General features: G+C 36.9%; 1 protein-coding gene across 6 annotated transcripts in view; it reads left to right on the top strand.

The window, feature by feature from the left end:
- Window positions 1–16,291, top strand: part of LARP7 (La ribonucleoprotein 7, transcriptional regulator) — a 29,398-nt gene that overhangs the window by 7,665 nt on the left and 5,442 nt on the right. For 5 of the 6 annotated variants that reach the window (XM_081876904.1, XM_081876906.1, XM_081876905.1 and 2 more), the window contains 6 exons: window positions 592–700; window positions 1,697–2,065; window positions 7,164–7,302; window positions 12,148–12,317; window positions 13,740–13,858; window positions 15,870–16,029. In XM_081876904.1, coding sequence (XP_081733030.1) covers window positions 592–700; window positions 1,697–2,065; window positions 7,164–7,302; window positions 12,148–12,317; window positions 13,740–13,858; window positions 15,870–16,029 — 1,066 coding nt within the window. The remainder of the gene's footprint in view (window positions 1–591; window positions 701–1,696; window positions 2,066–7,163; window positions 7,303–12,147; window positions 12,318–13,739; window positions 13,859–15,869; window positions 16,030–16,291) is intronic. The other variant, XM_081876907.1, reaches the window with a different exon arrangement.

Raw genomic sequence — 16,291 nt, 5'->3', positions numbered from 1 at the left:
TCCACCCCTATCCATATATACTCAAAGCTAAGTCCCACCAAATTTAGTGGGCTATACGACACATTTAGTGTTGGGAAGTTTATGTCCTGAATCTTTTGAAATGCTAAACTTCACCATGCTAATAGTTGACAAAGAGCAGTACATAGAATATACTTGTATCTTAGGTTAAAGTCCTATGCATACTTTCATGGCAGTAAGCACTTCCTGCATAGATTGCCCTTCATATTTATTCTTTAATTCAGTACATATCTGTGCCAGAAAGTGGGTATTTAAATATAAATCAGCTTAAACCCACAACTTAGAATCATAGTAGAGTTGGAAGGGATCACAAGGATCTTCTAGTCCAACCCCCTGCAATGCCAGAATCTTTCCGCCAGATGTGGGGCTCAAACCGACAACCCACAGATTAAGAGTCTCGTGCTCTACTGACTGAGCTACTTCCCTGCATCTCTTCATGATCTTCTTTCAATCAAAAGTAACCAATTCATATCTTTCATGCAACAAATTATAGATACAAAGGTATATAGAGGCGCGTCTGTGGAAAAATAACTATTAGCAGTTAACTTACATTCTCTAACTTTTGAATTTAAGTACTTGAATAATCCTCCAGAAGATGCACCAAGAAAGCCCGGGATGTTTCCCAAAACAGTTAAAAACAAGGTCGTTCCTGCATTACCATCAAGTGATTCCAATGTAGTTGGTGAGTAGAAAGGTGATAGCTTTATTTTTGTCCATCAAGTCTTTATATTTTACTTTATCTTCTGTTAACATTGTATGGCCCAATGTACTCCAATCCATGGGCATAGCCAGGATTTTTGTAAAGGGAGCAGGCCTTTTGTTGCGGCGGGAGATGGGGAACCTCAGCTATGTATTTATATTGATTTTTATTGATGGGGGCAGCTGCCCCTCTCTGCCCCCCCCGGCTACGCCCATGCTCCATTCCTTTTTGTTTTACACTACTTTCCAGTTATCAATATAAATAATTTTTTCTGTTCAACTGGATTCATTTTGAAAGGTATCATAACTTTTACTTAAGTCTTTAAAGGGGGCCCATTGAATATCAATAGTGGATAGTTAAACCTGCTTAATCCCATTGAAACTAGTGAACTAAAAATTAAATACAGCTAGGCTGATTTGGATGATTTCTGGATTACAGCTGTGAAAATATTCAGGGTAAATAGGATTATTCTGACAAATTTCAGGTGAAGCCATCTTAGTCAATTGTAGCAAAACCAACAAAGTTATAATGACATAAGCTTTCATGGGCTACAGCCCACTTCATCAAATGCATGAAGTGGTTATATAGTTATAGTTAAGATGTTACCAGACCCTTTCTTTGTGGGTTTATAGTATCAAGTCTTTCATGAAAATATCTTATTTTATTTAGTTGTTCTTGTTCAGCACTCCTTCTAAAACAAAAACCATGGTACTTAGTCTCAAACTCTGATTTTGCTAAACTGGGATTGTGCTGACTCCTGGAGTTAAATAAGCGTGATATTCCTTGTGATATTTTGGGTTATTTAGGCCAGTCAATCTTTCTGCCTAACAGAACTCACAGGGTGAGGCTAAAATGTTGTGGGACAGAAAATAAAAGGTAGTCCTCTATACTATGCTGAGTTCCCTGGAAGCAAAGTGGGATAAACTTGTAATAATTGAAATACATAATGTCAAGACAGATATTATTCACTTTATATAGAAGAAAAGAAGAAGAAAAAGAAGAAAAAATCCAAAACAAAGAAGGAGAATAGCCAGCAACCAACTGCAGAAGCAAAAGAATTAAATGTGGGCATTACTGCAGAACACACAAGTAGGTCAAAGAGACACAGGACAACGTCTGAGAGCTCTGAAATGGAAGCATTAGAAGTCCAACGGCCGTATTCAAAGAAAGAGAAAAGGAAGTTTGATAGAATGGAAAGCTCAGGTTCAGGAGAAAGTAGACCAGGAAAGCGGAAACGATGCCACTCTGGGGATGGAGAGGTGTCAGTTGTAAAGGCGAAGAAAACATTTCAGAAAGATGCTCATTCTACAAAAGAGGAATCTACAGAGGGACCAGAGGATCCCAAAGGTAAGAGGCAGATAATCTATTTTTAAATTTCACTGAAATATCTGACCAAGTACAGAGATTTGGGGTAATATAAGCTTGGTGGTGTAAATGTAATTCAGTTTAAAACCTGAGGAGAGAGTAAATTCAGACACCAGGAAATAATTAATTTTAACAGCAGAACTATATTTGGATAAGTAGCAGACAAGTAAAAAGATGCTTATTCAAGTGGTCAGATTAGATGAAAATAAGGGCGTTATAAAAGTTGGACATTGTTGCTTACCTGCCATTGTTAGCAATGTATTAAAAGCTAAAGTGGGGTGAACGAGGATTTATTACTACTTAAGATGCAAGACCAGCTTGCACATCTATGATTTGTTTTATTTGCATTTTGCAACTTATATATGCCATGATTGTAATAAACCTCTAAGCAGTTTATACAAAAAACCATAGTATTCCATGAACTATGGAGAGAACAGCTGGAGAAATGCTGTTGCTTCTGTGTTTCTACCTCAAATGGAAATTGTGGCAGACATGTAGGCATATAGAAGATGCCTACAAAAAGTCTATATAGAAGTGTCTCCCAATTTTGGCCATCTGGAACCCTATGAGTGGCAGGCAAGACTCTGTTGGTAGGGCTGCCACTGGGCGATGCTTTGTTGATGTTGATGCTTTACATGGTTTTTATTGTATACACGTGTGGATGTTGTCAACTTAATTGATATTTTTTATGAATACAATGCAAATATTTTCATAAATATATGAAGGTACTTCTTGGTAGGAGTAGTGGTGCTTTTCCTGGCGAGGTGCTTGTCTTCTAACATTTATGAAGAATTTAAAAACATTCTGGTTTACCCAGGCATTTAATGGCTGAAATGTACTGTTCCTGAAACCCTTGAAATTATTAGCTGTGAAGATATGCCTGTTTTAGGTGTGAGAGAAAAACAAAATCCTATATTTTTTATTTATTTTGCTTGTTGCCCTAGGCTCCTTTGGGAGGAAAGATGGGATAGAAATTTAATAATGCTGTAAAGTAATATTTAAACATATACACAGTATTGTAGGAAGGCAACCAAGATAAAGTGGCCTGGAAATTAAGCCATTTGGGGAATGGGGTGAGAGAATTGGGTATGCTTAGTCTACAGAAGAGAAGACAGAGGTAACCATCTTCAAATATCTGAAGGGCTGTAATGTAGAAGATGGACCAAACTTGTTTTCTCCTGCTCCAGGGGGTGGAGCAAAATCAATGGCTTCAAATTACAAGAAAGAAGATTCCCAGTAAACATTGGGGGAAACTTTCTGTCACTTAAGAGCTGTTAAGAGTTGTTAAGAGGTCTGGCACCTAAGATCAGAAAGGTGGAAATCTGCCCAAAGACCTGCTCCGACCATAATGCAGTAAAGATGGATATGAGACTACTACCAACCGGCTCCTTCAGATGGAAGATGAATGACAATTTGTTTCGAGATCAGGTGATTACTAAGAAGGCCCAAAAAGCTTTGAAAGATTATTTCGAGATAAATTTAAACACTACGGTGGAAAAAAGAATTATCTGGGACGCAAGCAAGGCCGTGATGAGGGGGTTCTTGATACAACAGAATGCTGTAAAGAAAAGGACACAAAATGAGAAAAAAGACATGATTTTGGAGAAAATTAAAGAATGTGAGAAGAAATTAAGATCAAAACCGAAGTCACAGCCGATTCTGAGAGAAATTAAACTTTATCAAGCACAATATTCCAAATTGATAAACCAGGAAATAGAGTGGAAAGTTAAACTAATGAAACAAAGAACATTTGAATCGGCGAATAAATGTGGGAAACTGCTAGCATGGCAGTTGAAGAAGAGACAAAAAATGAACACAGTTACAAATTTAGAGATTGAAGGAAGAAACATACAGAACCCTATGGAGATTAGAAAGTGTTTCCAGAGATATTTCAAACAACTGTATACTCAAGGGCCGCAAGATGAGGCTGAGATAGAACAATTTTTGATAAAGAATGGATTACCAAAATTGTCACAAGAAAACAGATCAATCCTGAATTGTAAAATAACACGACAAGAGATTGAACAAGCCATTCAGAACATGCAATTGGGCAAATCTCCAGGGCCAGATGGGCTTACCTCCAAGTATTATAAGACACTGAAAGACTATTTGATACAACCACTGATGGAGGTAGGCAACGAAATTTTGGAAGGGAAGAAGGCGCCGGAATCGTGGAAAGAGGCCTTCATCACATTGATACCCAAACTGGAAACGGAAAAGACACAACTTAAGAATTACCGTCCCATCTCCCTCTTAAATGTGGATTACAAAATATTTGCAGATATTTTAGCAAGTAGATTCAAAAAAGTTCTAAATGAAGTAATTCATAAGGACCAGGCAGGCTTTCTCCCAGGCAGACATTTGTTTGCTAATACAAGGAACATTATCGATATTTTGGAACTTCTGCAAACAAATATCAATTCAAAAGCTGTGTTAATTTTTATAGATGCGGAGAAGGCCTTTGACAATATTTCTTGGAAATTCATGAAGAAAAACCTGGAAGGGATGGGAGTGGGACGGGGATTCGAAAATGGAATAGATGCAATCTATTCAGAACAAAAGGCCAAATTGATAGTCAACAATGTAGTTACAGAAGAGTTTAAAATTGAAAAAGGAACACGACAAGGCTGCCCTATTTCCCCATTGTTATTCATTTCGGTCCTGGAGGTGCTCTTGAATATGATTAGAGGAGACCGGTTGGTTGAAGGAATTCAGGTCGGAGCGAAACAGTACAAACTTAAAGCTTTTGCAGATGACCTAGTTTTGACTTTACAGGAGCCAGAATCTAGTACGAAAAGAGTATTACAATTGATTCAAGAGTTTGGTCGGGTGGCGGGATTTAAATTAAATAAGCAAAAAACTAAGGTATTGGAAAAAAACTTGACAGTTACAGAGTCAGAAAGGTTTCAGAAAGAGACAGAGTTAAACGTGGTTAAAAAAGTAAAATACCTAGGGGTAAATATAACAGCAAAAAATTTGAGTCTATTCAAGGACAACTATGAGAAATGTTGGTTAGAAATTAAGAGAGACTTAGAAAGTTGGACAAGATTGAAACTTTCCTTGTTAGGCCGAATCGCCGCTATAAAGATGAATGTATTGCCAAAAATGCTGTTTTTGTTTCAAACTTTGCAGATTGTGGACAAAACAGAGTGCTTTCGGAAGTGGCAGAGAGATATTTCCAAATTTGTCTGGCAGGGCAAAAAGCCCAGAATTAAGTTTAAGATACTAACTGATGCAAAAGAAAGAGGGGGCTTTGCCCTGCCAGACTTAAGGTTGTACTATGAATCAGCAGCTTTCTGCTGGCTAAAAGATTGGCTGCTTCTCGAAAACACTGATGTATTAGATTTGGAAGGTTTTAATAATGCTTTTGGTTGGCATGCATATTTATGGTATGACAAGGTCAAGATTAATAAGACTTTCAAGAACCATATTGTCAGAAAAGCAGTGTTTAATGTCTGGACAAAATACAAAGACTTACTGGAAAATAAAACTCCAAGGTGGCTTTCACCATTGGAAGCTAAGGCCCGGAAAAGACTCAATATGGAGGCCAAATGGCCGAAGTATTGGGAAATATTAGAAAAAGATGGAGATAACTGGAAATTGCAGAGTCAGGAGAAAATGAAAGACAAAGTGCGAGATTGGTTACACTACGCTCAGATTAAAGAAGTTTTTAAACTTGACAAAAAGTTAGGATTCCAGGTGGAAAAATCGAAGCTAGAAACGGAATTGTTAGAGCCTAAGACTAAGGTACTTTCAAAAATGTATAACTTGCTGTTAAAATGGAATACACAAGATGAAACGGTCAAACCGGCTATGATAAAGTGGGCACAGGACATTGGATATAACATTATGTTTGAGGACTGGGAGAGGTTGTGGACTACTGGGTTGAATTTTACTGCATGTAATGCTTTGAAAGAAAATGTTATGAAAATGATATATAGATGGTATATGACCCCAGTCAAACTTGCAAAAATATACCACTTGTCTGATAACAAATGTTGGAAATGTAAAGAAAATGAAGGAACATTCTTTCACCTCTGGTGGACGTGCCCTAGAGTGAAGGCTTTCTGGGAAATGATATATAATGAGCTGAAAAAGGTATTCAAGTATACCTTTCCTAAGAAACCAGAGGCCTTCCTTCTGGGTATTGTCGGCCAGAAGGTGCTAAAGAAGGACCGAACATTTTTCATGTACGCAACAACAACAGCAAGGATACTTGTCGCTAAGCATTCGAAAACCCAAGATTTACCCACACTGGAAGAATGGCAGATGCAACTGATAGACTATATGGAACTGGCTGAGATGACTGGCAGAATCCGAGACCTGGGAGAAGAGACGGTGGAAGAAGATTGGAAGAAATTCAAGATTTATCTACAAAAAACATTGTAAATTGTATGAATGTTAAGAAGGATGCTAGAGTACAAACAACTTGGCACCATTAAGCTAGATGAAGTGAAATATGAAGATAAGCTAAATTTAAGAAAAGATAATTTTTTGGAAATTTTAGGTTATATTTAAATTTTTAAGATTTGAATAAAGGATATCTAAAATTAGAGACACAACATTGGAAAATTAGATAATAAGAATAGAAACAAGGGGATAAATTTGCTGGATAAAATTTTATAGTCAGGAACGCAGGAGCGGGAGATGTGAGGGAGTCCAAAGAAGTTAAGAAAATCATGTTAAGAGATGTGTTATATTGTATTGTTTATTGGTATTGTAATTAAAAATAAAAACTGTTAATAAATATTTATTAAAAAAAAAAGAGTTGTTAAGTGGAATGGACTACCTCAGAAGGTAGTAGCCTCTCCTCCATTGGAGGTATTTAAACAGAAGTTTGGGGGTAATTTTTCAGAGATTCCTTCGGAGTTAGACTAGATGACATGGGTTCCCTTTCCAACTCGGTTATTCTATGAACTTATTTCTTCAGTTCAAAGTAGAGTCAGTATAGTATAGTAGTCAGTTTGCTAGACTGTTTGCTAAAGTGACCCAGAATCAAACCCTTGGAGGAAAGGCACTAAAGTATTTATAACTAGCTGTTCTTTGCTTGTTAGCTATTTCTTTTTGCTTTTCCACTTAGAAATTTCCACTGAAGAGGAGAGAGAGGTTGGTGATAAGAAAGATACATCTCTTTCAAAATCTAAAAGGAAACATAAAAAGAAACACAAAGAGAGACACAAGATGGGAGAAGAGGTCATCCCACTGAGAGTCCTTTCAAAGTATGTTAAAGCATTTTTGAGTCTTACTGTATTGACAGTAAAATACAGTGTTGGGCTGCTTGTGATCCAGAAGCTGCTGTTTGACTACTTCCCAGATATGAAGTAGTCTACACAAGAACTGTGTTTTAGAGTTCTTAGGTACTAACCACCCATGAGAAAAAAGATTACCTAATTTTGACCTGTCAGTAGTGCTGCTTATGTGTTTCCAGTCAACTTGTTTCAGTTCAGGAGTGTTGCTGCCGCAGCTTATATTTTGTCATGTTGAAACACACAAACTAGCCTACAGATAGGTAGCCGTGTTGGTCTGCCATAGTCAAAACAAAACAAATTCCTTCCAGTAGCACCTTAAAGACCACCCCTTGCTTTTTCCTGTAAGACCTATTGCAGTCGTTAAGAGTCGTCAACAGGCTCATCACAGCTATCTGCCAATCACCCATTCCCACCACCCTTCTGAGTAATACCCCTCCCCACCTTCTCACTATATAGAAGGGTCTGGAAACTTCTGTTTCAGTGTATCTGAAGAAGTGTGCATGCACACGAAAGCTCATACCAAGAACTGACTTAGTTGGTCTTTAAGGTGCTACTGGAAGGAATTTGTTTTGTTACAAACTAGCCTGTTACGGTAAATAAAAACTCCTCTGCTGATGCAACTTGTTTTACATTTGTAAAACAAATCAATTTTACCTATTATATCACTGTGAAATTGATATTTGCATTGCATTGTGGATAGATGAAATGGCTTGTTCTCTTTAAAAAAAGAATTTCATGTTTTAAAACAAGTTTATTGAAACTTTTTATCCTTTGGAAATGCTTACTTTGTCATTTGCCGTCTTTAAAATCTGTGTACATGTGAGTGGCTCTTACATATATACTATCAAATGGAGGGTGCAAGAGGTACACCAGATCCTTTGCTAACAATTTCAAAGAAATTATTTTGAGCAACGGATTGAGCCTAAAAGATTAGATGGCCATTACTTCAAAGTTTGTTCCAGTAGAGATTTTAAAACAGTTTGTGAGGCAGTGAAAGATGTTTAAAAAAGTACTGAACATAGATGGAAGAATTTGAATGTTTTCTTCATTTTGTGCAACACCTTTTTAAAATAACTGTATCCAATTGAGAGGAAAAATTCTCAGGCACATTCAGCCAGTTCAACAGTTATACGGAAATACAAATTAAATATGATAATTTGTTCCTGTTGAAATCAAAGAGATGCCAATGTTCTAAGCTTTGGCTGGGTTATGATTCTTCAGAAGTTGATAGAAACTAGTTTTATTATGCAGTTTTATAGCAGTCATTCTTATTATACATGTTGCAAAAGCACATTTTTAAAAAGAGTAAAATATAGGTGAATGAAGTCGATATCAAAAGTAAATACTTCTTTATTACAGATAGGTAGCCGTGTTGGTCTGCCATAGTCAAAACAAAACAAATTCCTTCCAGTAGCACCTTAAAGACCAACTAAGTCAGTTCTTGGTATGAGCTTTCGTGTGCATGCACACTTCTTCAGATACACCTGAAGAAGTGGTGTATCTGAAGAAGTGTGCATGCACACGAAAGCTCATACCAAGAACTGACTTAGTTGGTCTTTAAGGTGCTACTGGAAGGAATTTGTTTTACTTCTTTATTGTCACAATTCATACCAAAGCTTCATAGGAGCAATGGCCACATCTGTATGAACTCTTATATGCATTAATACATAGTCCATCACCATTGCTAAAGTGCAATTCCAGATTTCACACAACAGAGCTGCATGTCGGCAACGGTAAAGGGTTACAGCAATGAACACATCACACATAGAAAAGACCTACTTTTTCCTTTTGACCAATAGACCTGTTGACATTAATGACAGTAAAATGACTTACTGTTTGAAGTCTTGCCAGTAAATACCTATAACTTATTTTCACTAGAGGGAAAATAATATATTTTCTGATTGTGGAATCCTGCAGTACTAAAACATAGAAGCACTCACTTTAAAAATAGCCATCAAGTACCTCCATGTTAAAGTGCAGAAAATCCTTCAGGAGGATGCTTGAACTCGTAACCCTGTTTGAAGAAGTTCAACATGCAATAAATGTAATTCCATATTTTTGGATTTTTTGCTAGTAAATAATTGAGTAATGTTGAGTAAGGTGATTAAATAATTGAGTAATGTTGAGTAAGATGATTAAATAGGATTTACCATCACTAAAATATGAAAGCACTTTTTTAAAGGAATAAAACAAGTACTTCCACATTAAAGTAGTGGTTAGTCCCTTATATTAGGTGAGAATTTTTCCTGTGAAAGAAAAAGATACAAGTCATTGCTTAAAAATAAATAAATCAAGCGGCGTTATTTTTAAATTATATTCATAAACACTTTCCTGCCATAGAGCTCAAGAGCATTGTTCAACAATCTTAAAACACAAAGTAAGTTATAAAATTATCAAAATTATAAAGACTATACATAAAAAGCCAAAGCAAACAATTCACAATTACCTAGTTTTAAATTCAGTACAGTTCTTTTAGCACACTGACTGAATCACTGTCAGATGTGACTTTTTTGAACAAACAAAAGCTTACCAACACAGTTACAGAATTCTTGTTAGAACCTTCCTCACTCACGGACTACATACTGTGTAGTTTATTGCCTGCTTCAGGCTGCAGTTCTAACTACATTTGCTTGGAAGTTCGACCCACTGAGATAAATGAGATTTGCTTCCAAGTAAGTGTGCATGTGTTTAATAAATCACACACTTCACTTTTCTACTTCAGTCAGTGTAGCAAAACATGCTTTTCTACAAAAGCAGAGAGCATCTTGAAACAGGGCAGGTAAAGCAAGTTTTCTCTACAATATCCTGTTACAGAGATTCTGCAAACCTTGCTGGAACATGCATTAGACTATAACACATGTTGCAGTCAAGTAAACAAATGTCTGACAGTGGTTCTTTCCATGATGTTGAATTGAGCAATACAAGAACACTCAAGTTACAAACAACTCATGGTGGAGTTGGACTCACCTCTGCCAAAACATGGAAGCACTTACCTTTTTTATTTACACACAGAAAGCACCTCCATGTTAAAGTAGAAGGGTTCCACATAAAGCAGTACCTTTTGCTATCCAAAGCATTAAATATAGCAAATAATTTAGTTTTAAAAGAAACATTACCTTACTTTCCATTTTACTTACTTACCTTGTTCATTCGCTTTGGTGTTCTTTTCCTTTTCAGCTTCCTTTAATAAAGTGTTGCTGCAGCTTCTATTTACTCCATACTTTAGCAAAGGGTACCATTGAACCTTTATCGCAGAGTCATTAGGTAGATCATTTGTTATTTAAAGCCCTCTCTCAGAGAATGTATGTTCCTGGGTGGGACAGAATCTGTTTTTCTTTCTCTCTCACTATTACCCTAAGATACCATCTTTTTTTTAATAAAAAACGTATCTGCTTATTTGATAGCACAGATTAAGTTAACAATGAATCATTCTCTCAATTGCACTATCCCCATTGTGTTTCTATCAGCAAGGCTCTAGCTGTTTGCAGAAACATCTCCATGTTAAATGAATGTAAATATATTGTTTGGTTCCATGCTGGGCTTTCCTCTCTGCTGCATTTGAACAGTAGGAATGTTCCTGTCTCCATAGATTTGGGAACGTTCTAGCTAGTTTTTCTCACTTTTTAAAAAATAGTCAACTGGTTAGCAGAGGCAGACTGACCAGTCTTTGTGCTTTACTTTTACATTTTTGGTGTTAATCTGTGATGCATTGATGTCTTTTACTGTAGAAATGTACAAAGTAAGATTGCATATTGAGGATTTTTAAAGTTAATGCATAATTAAACTCTGGGTATTGATCCTGAGTATGTACTGTTGCTTAAGAACATAAGGTTAGGCCAAGGTCTAGCCTAGCAGTCTTTGCAATACTCTTAGGAATCAATTGCTAATGGATCCACACTGGAAATTTATTAGTAACTGCTAATCTTAAGAAGAGCCAGGCAAAAGTCCCATCTCATCCAGCATCCGGTTCTCACAGTGGTGAACCAGATGACTATGGTAAACCCACATGCTACTAGGCTATGTTCTATCTAAGCATATGCTATGTTCTATCTAAGCATATGGTGGACCACTGTGAGAACAGAATGCTGGACTAGTTTGGCTCTTTTCATGTCCTTTTGACAGGAGTGCAACAGCACTCTTACCACTTGTGTTACCCAGTAACTCATGTTCAGATTTGTTGTTTTTTATTTCTCAAAATACATCTCTTGTCACCAGTATTTAACTCAGACTCCTTTTCGGGGGGGGGGGGGAGCTTAGGTTCAAAGATCTGCTCTTCATTTTCCGACATGAAGATAAATGCAATTTCATTTCTGTCCTTTAGTACATGTTTCGACTCTCTTGTAGTTCAGAGGTCCACCCCAACCCCTACTGCTTTCCCGCTTTGCTTTTTAATTATTATTTTTTGTTCTTAATGTTTTTAGCTATATACTTCTCTAATATGCTCCTCAGATTCTTCTTTTTGCATCTCTTATTGCCTTCTTGTATTTATTTTGCCACAATTTCTGTTCCATTTTGTTCTCATTTATGCACTACTTCCATTTTTCTGAAAGAGTGTTTCTTGCCTCTAATAAGTTCCTTGACTCCATTTGTTAACCGTGGTGGTATCTTCTTGACTGTGTCTTTCCTTATATGTGGTATGCATTTGAACTGAGTTTTGTTATTGTGGTTTTTAAAAAGCATGATCCACCAGTCTCTTTTTACTTTTTGAATTATCTTTTTTTGAAGATAGATTTGTTTCTGATCATTTTAATTAGATTTCTTTATAGAGTGTTGAGCTTGTGTATTTTTCATACTTTTTAATCCTAATCACTCTAGAAATGAATGGATGCAGCTGAAGCAAGAATACTTGGCACTACAGAAAGCCAGCATGTCCTCTTTGAAAAAAGCAATGGCCCAAATAAAAACATTGACTGCTGGAGAAATGGAAACAGATGCCTGTATACCTAACCAGCCAGCAGCAAGAAATGGAAAATGTAAAGAAAATTGTGAGGTTCTTCATAGCTTGTGCTTATACTTAACAGAAGAAATGACATGCTAATTGTAGTTTAGTGATTGGATATTTGGATATTAAGAAGTATGTAGTGTTTTCTTGGAAGCAGAAAGGAGATTAAGAGGGGGGAAATTTCAGATCTTGAAAATTTCTCTAGGTCACATCATGCAAAATTAATTTTCTTTAACCAGTTGCACTGACTTGTGAGAACTTGTGAAATGTTACAAAAACTGAAGAATAAACTAGTGTTCAGCATCCAGGATCAACCTTTGGGCTTTAGAACCAAGAGGTTGCATATCAGTAAATGAATTTTCTGGCATTAGGTTTCTGTATGCTGTGTAGTTAGGGTCCAGCACCACTCAGTATATACCCATTGAAATGACTAACTTGGTTTCATTAATTTCAGTGGGTCTGCTCTAAGTAGGGCCAACTTTGGATACAAGCCAGAGGTCTCATAGTTTTTCTCACTGGTTTTGTTGAAGAAATCAAAGTAGTCAATATTACTGTAATTATATATAAAAAAATTGAGAACTAAATAAAATTTGCGCTAAGCTTCGCTGTAACAACCCATTTCTGTACCAACTTTGTGAATAGTTTCTTTATTCATTGCCCACTGATTTAGAAGAATCAAATCTATCTAAATTCACTTAGCATTCAGAAAGATTGCCTAATGTTGCTTTGCAAAGTAAGTTAATCATATTGTTTTAATTAATGTTCATTGGCCATATATGCAGTACAAGATGAGAGTGTTAACTTCACAAGAGCACAACAATCAGGTTGTGAATATACCACCTTAAAGTAGTTATTTGGCTTTGTATGTGCTGATAACTGGAATTAATGGTACTATTGATATACTGCTCATGATTATAACTTAAACTGCAGGGCCTTTATTGTCATGTTGAGGCATATTTTGATGCCACCAACAGTGATCTATATATGTCAAACTATTTAGAAAATCTTATCTGTTTCTCCAAAATCCAGCTTCGTTAGAACCAACCAAAAATGTCAGAAAATAGCTGATCCACCTAAATATTTCACAAAGGAGGGGATGAGGAACAGAGGGGGAAACAACCAAAAGTTGTTTAGTTTAGTTTAGAGTTTAGAGTTTTGTTTAGACTCTGTTTCCAAATAGAAAGTGCAGGCTTAAATTAATTGTTGCTAGATGTTGCTGGTATCATGTTATACCTATAACTTATTTTAAAAAAATATGTTTTGAAAAAAACACTTGACTGCTATTTAGATCTGTCTCACATTCTTTTCTCTTGGACTGCCTTTGCTTCTTATAGAAATATTCCTAGTAATATACCCAATATAAAAAATATACTAAGAGAGGTATTCTGCTATTTTGAATTTGTCCAGTGGTAAATTGTTACAAGTGAAATTTTGATGAATGCTCTCTTCCTTTTCAAATGAACAGCTTCCCAGGATGGTTCAGCTCCTGTTGAAAAGGTTCACACAATGGGCCCCCAGTTTGAGGGTGGCGTAATAGTGAAGATCATTAGTGCTGAGCCCTTGCCAGGCAGGAAGCACATCAAGGTAATGCCTCTATAGCCTCGGGGTAAATGCTATAATTTGCTTTGAAATCTTTTGAATATGGAATAGCATTTCAAAAGGTCAAGGTAACTCAGTTGCACAGCATCTGCCTAGCACGCAAAAGGTCATAGGTTCAATCTCCAATATGTAGAACTGGATGAGACCCCCTTCTGAAACCCTGGAGAGCTGCTGCCAATCAGTTACCTGTTGTTGCTGCCCTACAGCTCCCATAATCCCTGACCACTGGCCATGCTGGCTAGAACTGATGGGAGCTAGAGTAAGGTTACCAGATTTTTTTCAGTGAATCCGGGGACACTTTTCAACTACAGTAGGAACGATAGGATTTTGTATGGAGGCTGATTTGTAAATCCACGGACTGTCCCTGGGAAACGGGGACATCTGGTAATCTTAAGCTAGAGTCGAACAACATGTGGAAAGTTGACTACCCCTGGTGCAGACAGTTCTGAGCTAGATATACTAGTGGTATGCCTCTGTATAAGTCAGTTTCCTTTGTTCATAATTCTGATCGCCAGCTAGGTGTGCACATGCCTTATAATACTTGCTAAAGGATTGTTTAATTGAAGAACCAGGCTGAGAAAATCTACATCAGAGCAAAAAAGATTTCAAACTATTTTGGTTGAGGAAAGAGTTTATCTGTAAAAGTTGTTTCTATTGGTATGGCTTCCCCACCAAGCCTCTATAGTTCAGTCAGTATAGCATGAGACTCTTAATCTCAGGGTTGTGTGTTTGAGCCCCAGATTGAGCAAAAAATATTCCTGCATTGCAGGGGTTGGACTAGATGACTCTCATGGTACCTTCCAACTCTACAATTGTGATGCTATGATTTTATGATTTGCTGATGGGGAAACAAACCACAAGTGCGGGTTCACAGGTATCATAAAGCCAGTCTTTGGTTTGTTTCTTCCTCAGCACATTGAAAGGGACAGAGGAGTGAAGCACACACAAACAGCAATTTATTTAAAACTTGTTTAAACTGACATTCAATCCTGGCTTTCATGTATTTTAATTCTGCCCCTTAAAATTTAAACATTGACCTTGTTCATACTTGTAATGAACTTCACAAACTTGTGAGTGCTTCTTGATATAGTCTAGTCTAGTATAGACAGCTGGTGTGGAACAGCAGTTTAAAGTTGAGCTGCAGAAGTCTCCAGTTCAGATATTTCCTCTGCTGTGAACTCATTAGATTGCTTAAAGCAAGTAGCATAGTCTCCGTCTCACCCCTCTACCCTGTAGTCTGCGGCATAAGAATGATAATACTGACCTATATTTACATAATTGTTGCATGGCTTGAAACAAGATAATGTATGTGAAGTGCTTTCATTATTGTTAAGCTTTATGATTGATTTAATGATTTCTCTGAGATAGCACTGAGATACGTCTTTGAGAAAGATAAAGCCCTAACCTAACCTTGTTGTTTTGTAACTTCAGGTTTATCATCTTGGCTATTAACAAGGCAAACTTGACATTGGCATCTAAATATTAAATGTCTGTCTGAGATTGCTCATGACAGCAATATGGTCATAGCTAGAGATAAGAGGATACTCTTTATTGTATCCACTTCTATTGGTGAATTATAGCATGCTTTAAACCAGAGCTATAAACCAGAGTGTGTAGAGTATTAGGGCTGGATTGGTAGAAGATATCTAGATCATGTGGCACTAGCATGACAGATTTTTCTCTTTTCTTTTTGCATTTTTTTGCAATCACCATTCTGTGGTTAAATGTAATTGTCAGCCCACCCTCCATTTCATGGCTCATGAATGGTGCTTCCAGATAAGTGCATTAGGAAATATATTTCTTTGTTAGTGACACATCAGTGATGATAATAAGTGAAAACAGTTAATAGTAGAGATGTATTTCCTTACGAGTGTGGTATATGAGCCCTGTGAAAATGTAGGAAAAAATGCTCCCCACCATGGTAAGTACATAAAGCACCGTGATAAGTAGATAAAACCCTTAATTCTAATGGCTTGTCTTGCTTGTGTTGCCACAGGATATGTTAGCAACATTAGCTAATGTTGCTTATGTTGACCTGCTGGAAGGTGACACAGAGTGTCATGTGCGGCTTAAAACTCCTGAAGATGCACAAACTTTATTAAAATCACATAAAGAACTACAGACGAAACACAATTGGAAACTTGAGATCCTTTCAGGTAAGATTTATTGTTGAAATTCACTGGGTTTTAACCAGACACTGGAGAGACCTGTCAGGAGTAAGCATGGACCAATGGTACCAAATAGTATGGGAAACAGCCCTACTAGGAAAATTAACTAATAAACTGAAACTGACACGGGGACAAACAGAAGAAGACACCTTCACCCCGGTATGGCTCCCCTTTATCACATACACAGCCCAACAGGACAATGACAATAATCCACCAACAGCATACAAATCAATATGGCTAACCTGATCCA

The sequence above is a fragment of the Podarcis erhardii genome (assembly GCF_964252035.2).
Source record: "Podarcis erhardii genome assembly, chromosome: 9".
NCBI classification, from domain to species: Eukaryota; Metazoa; Chordata; class Lepidosauria; order Squamata; family Lacertidae; genus Podarcis; species Podarcis erhardii.
Note: the sequence above shows the minus strand (reverse complement) of the source record. Positions and strands in the feature narration are given on the sequence as shown.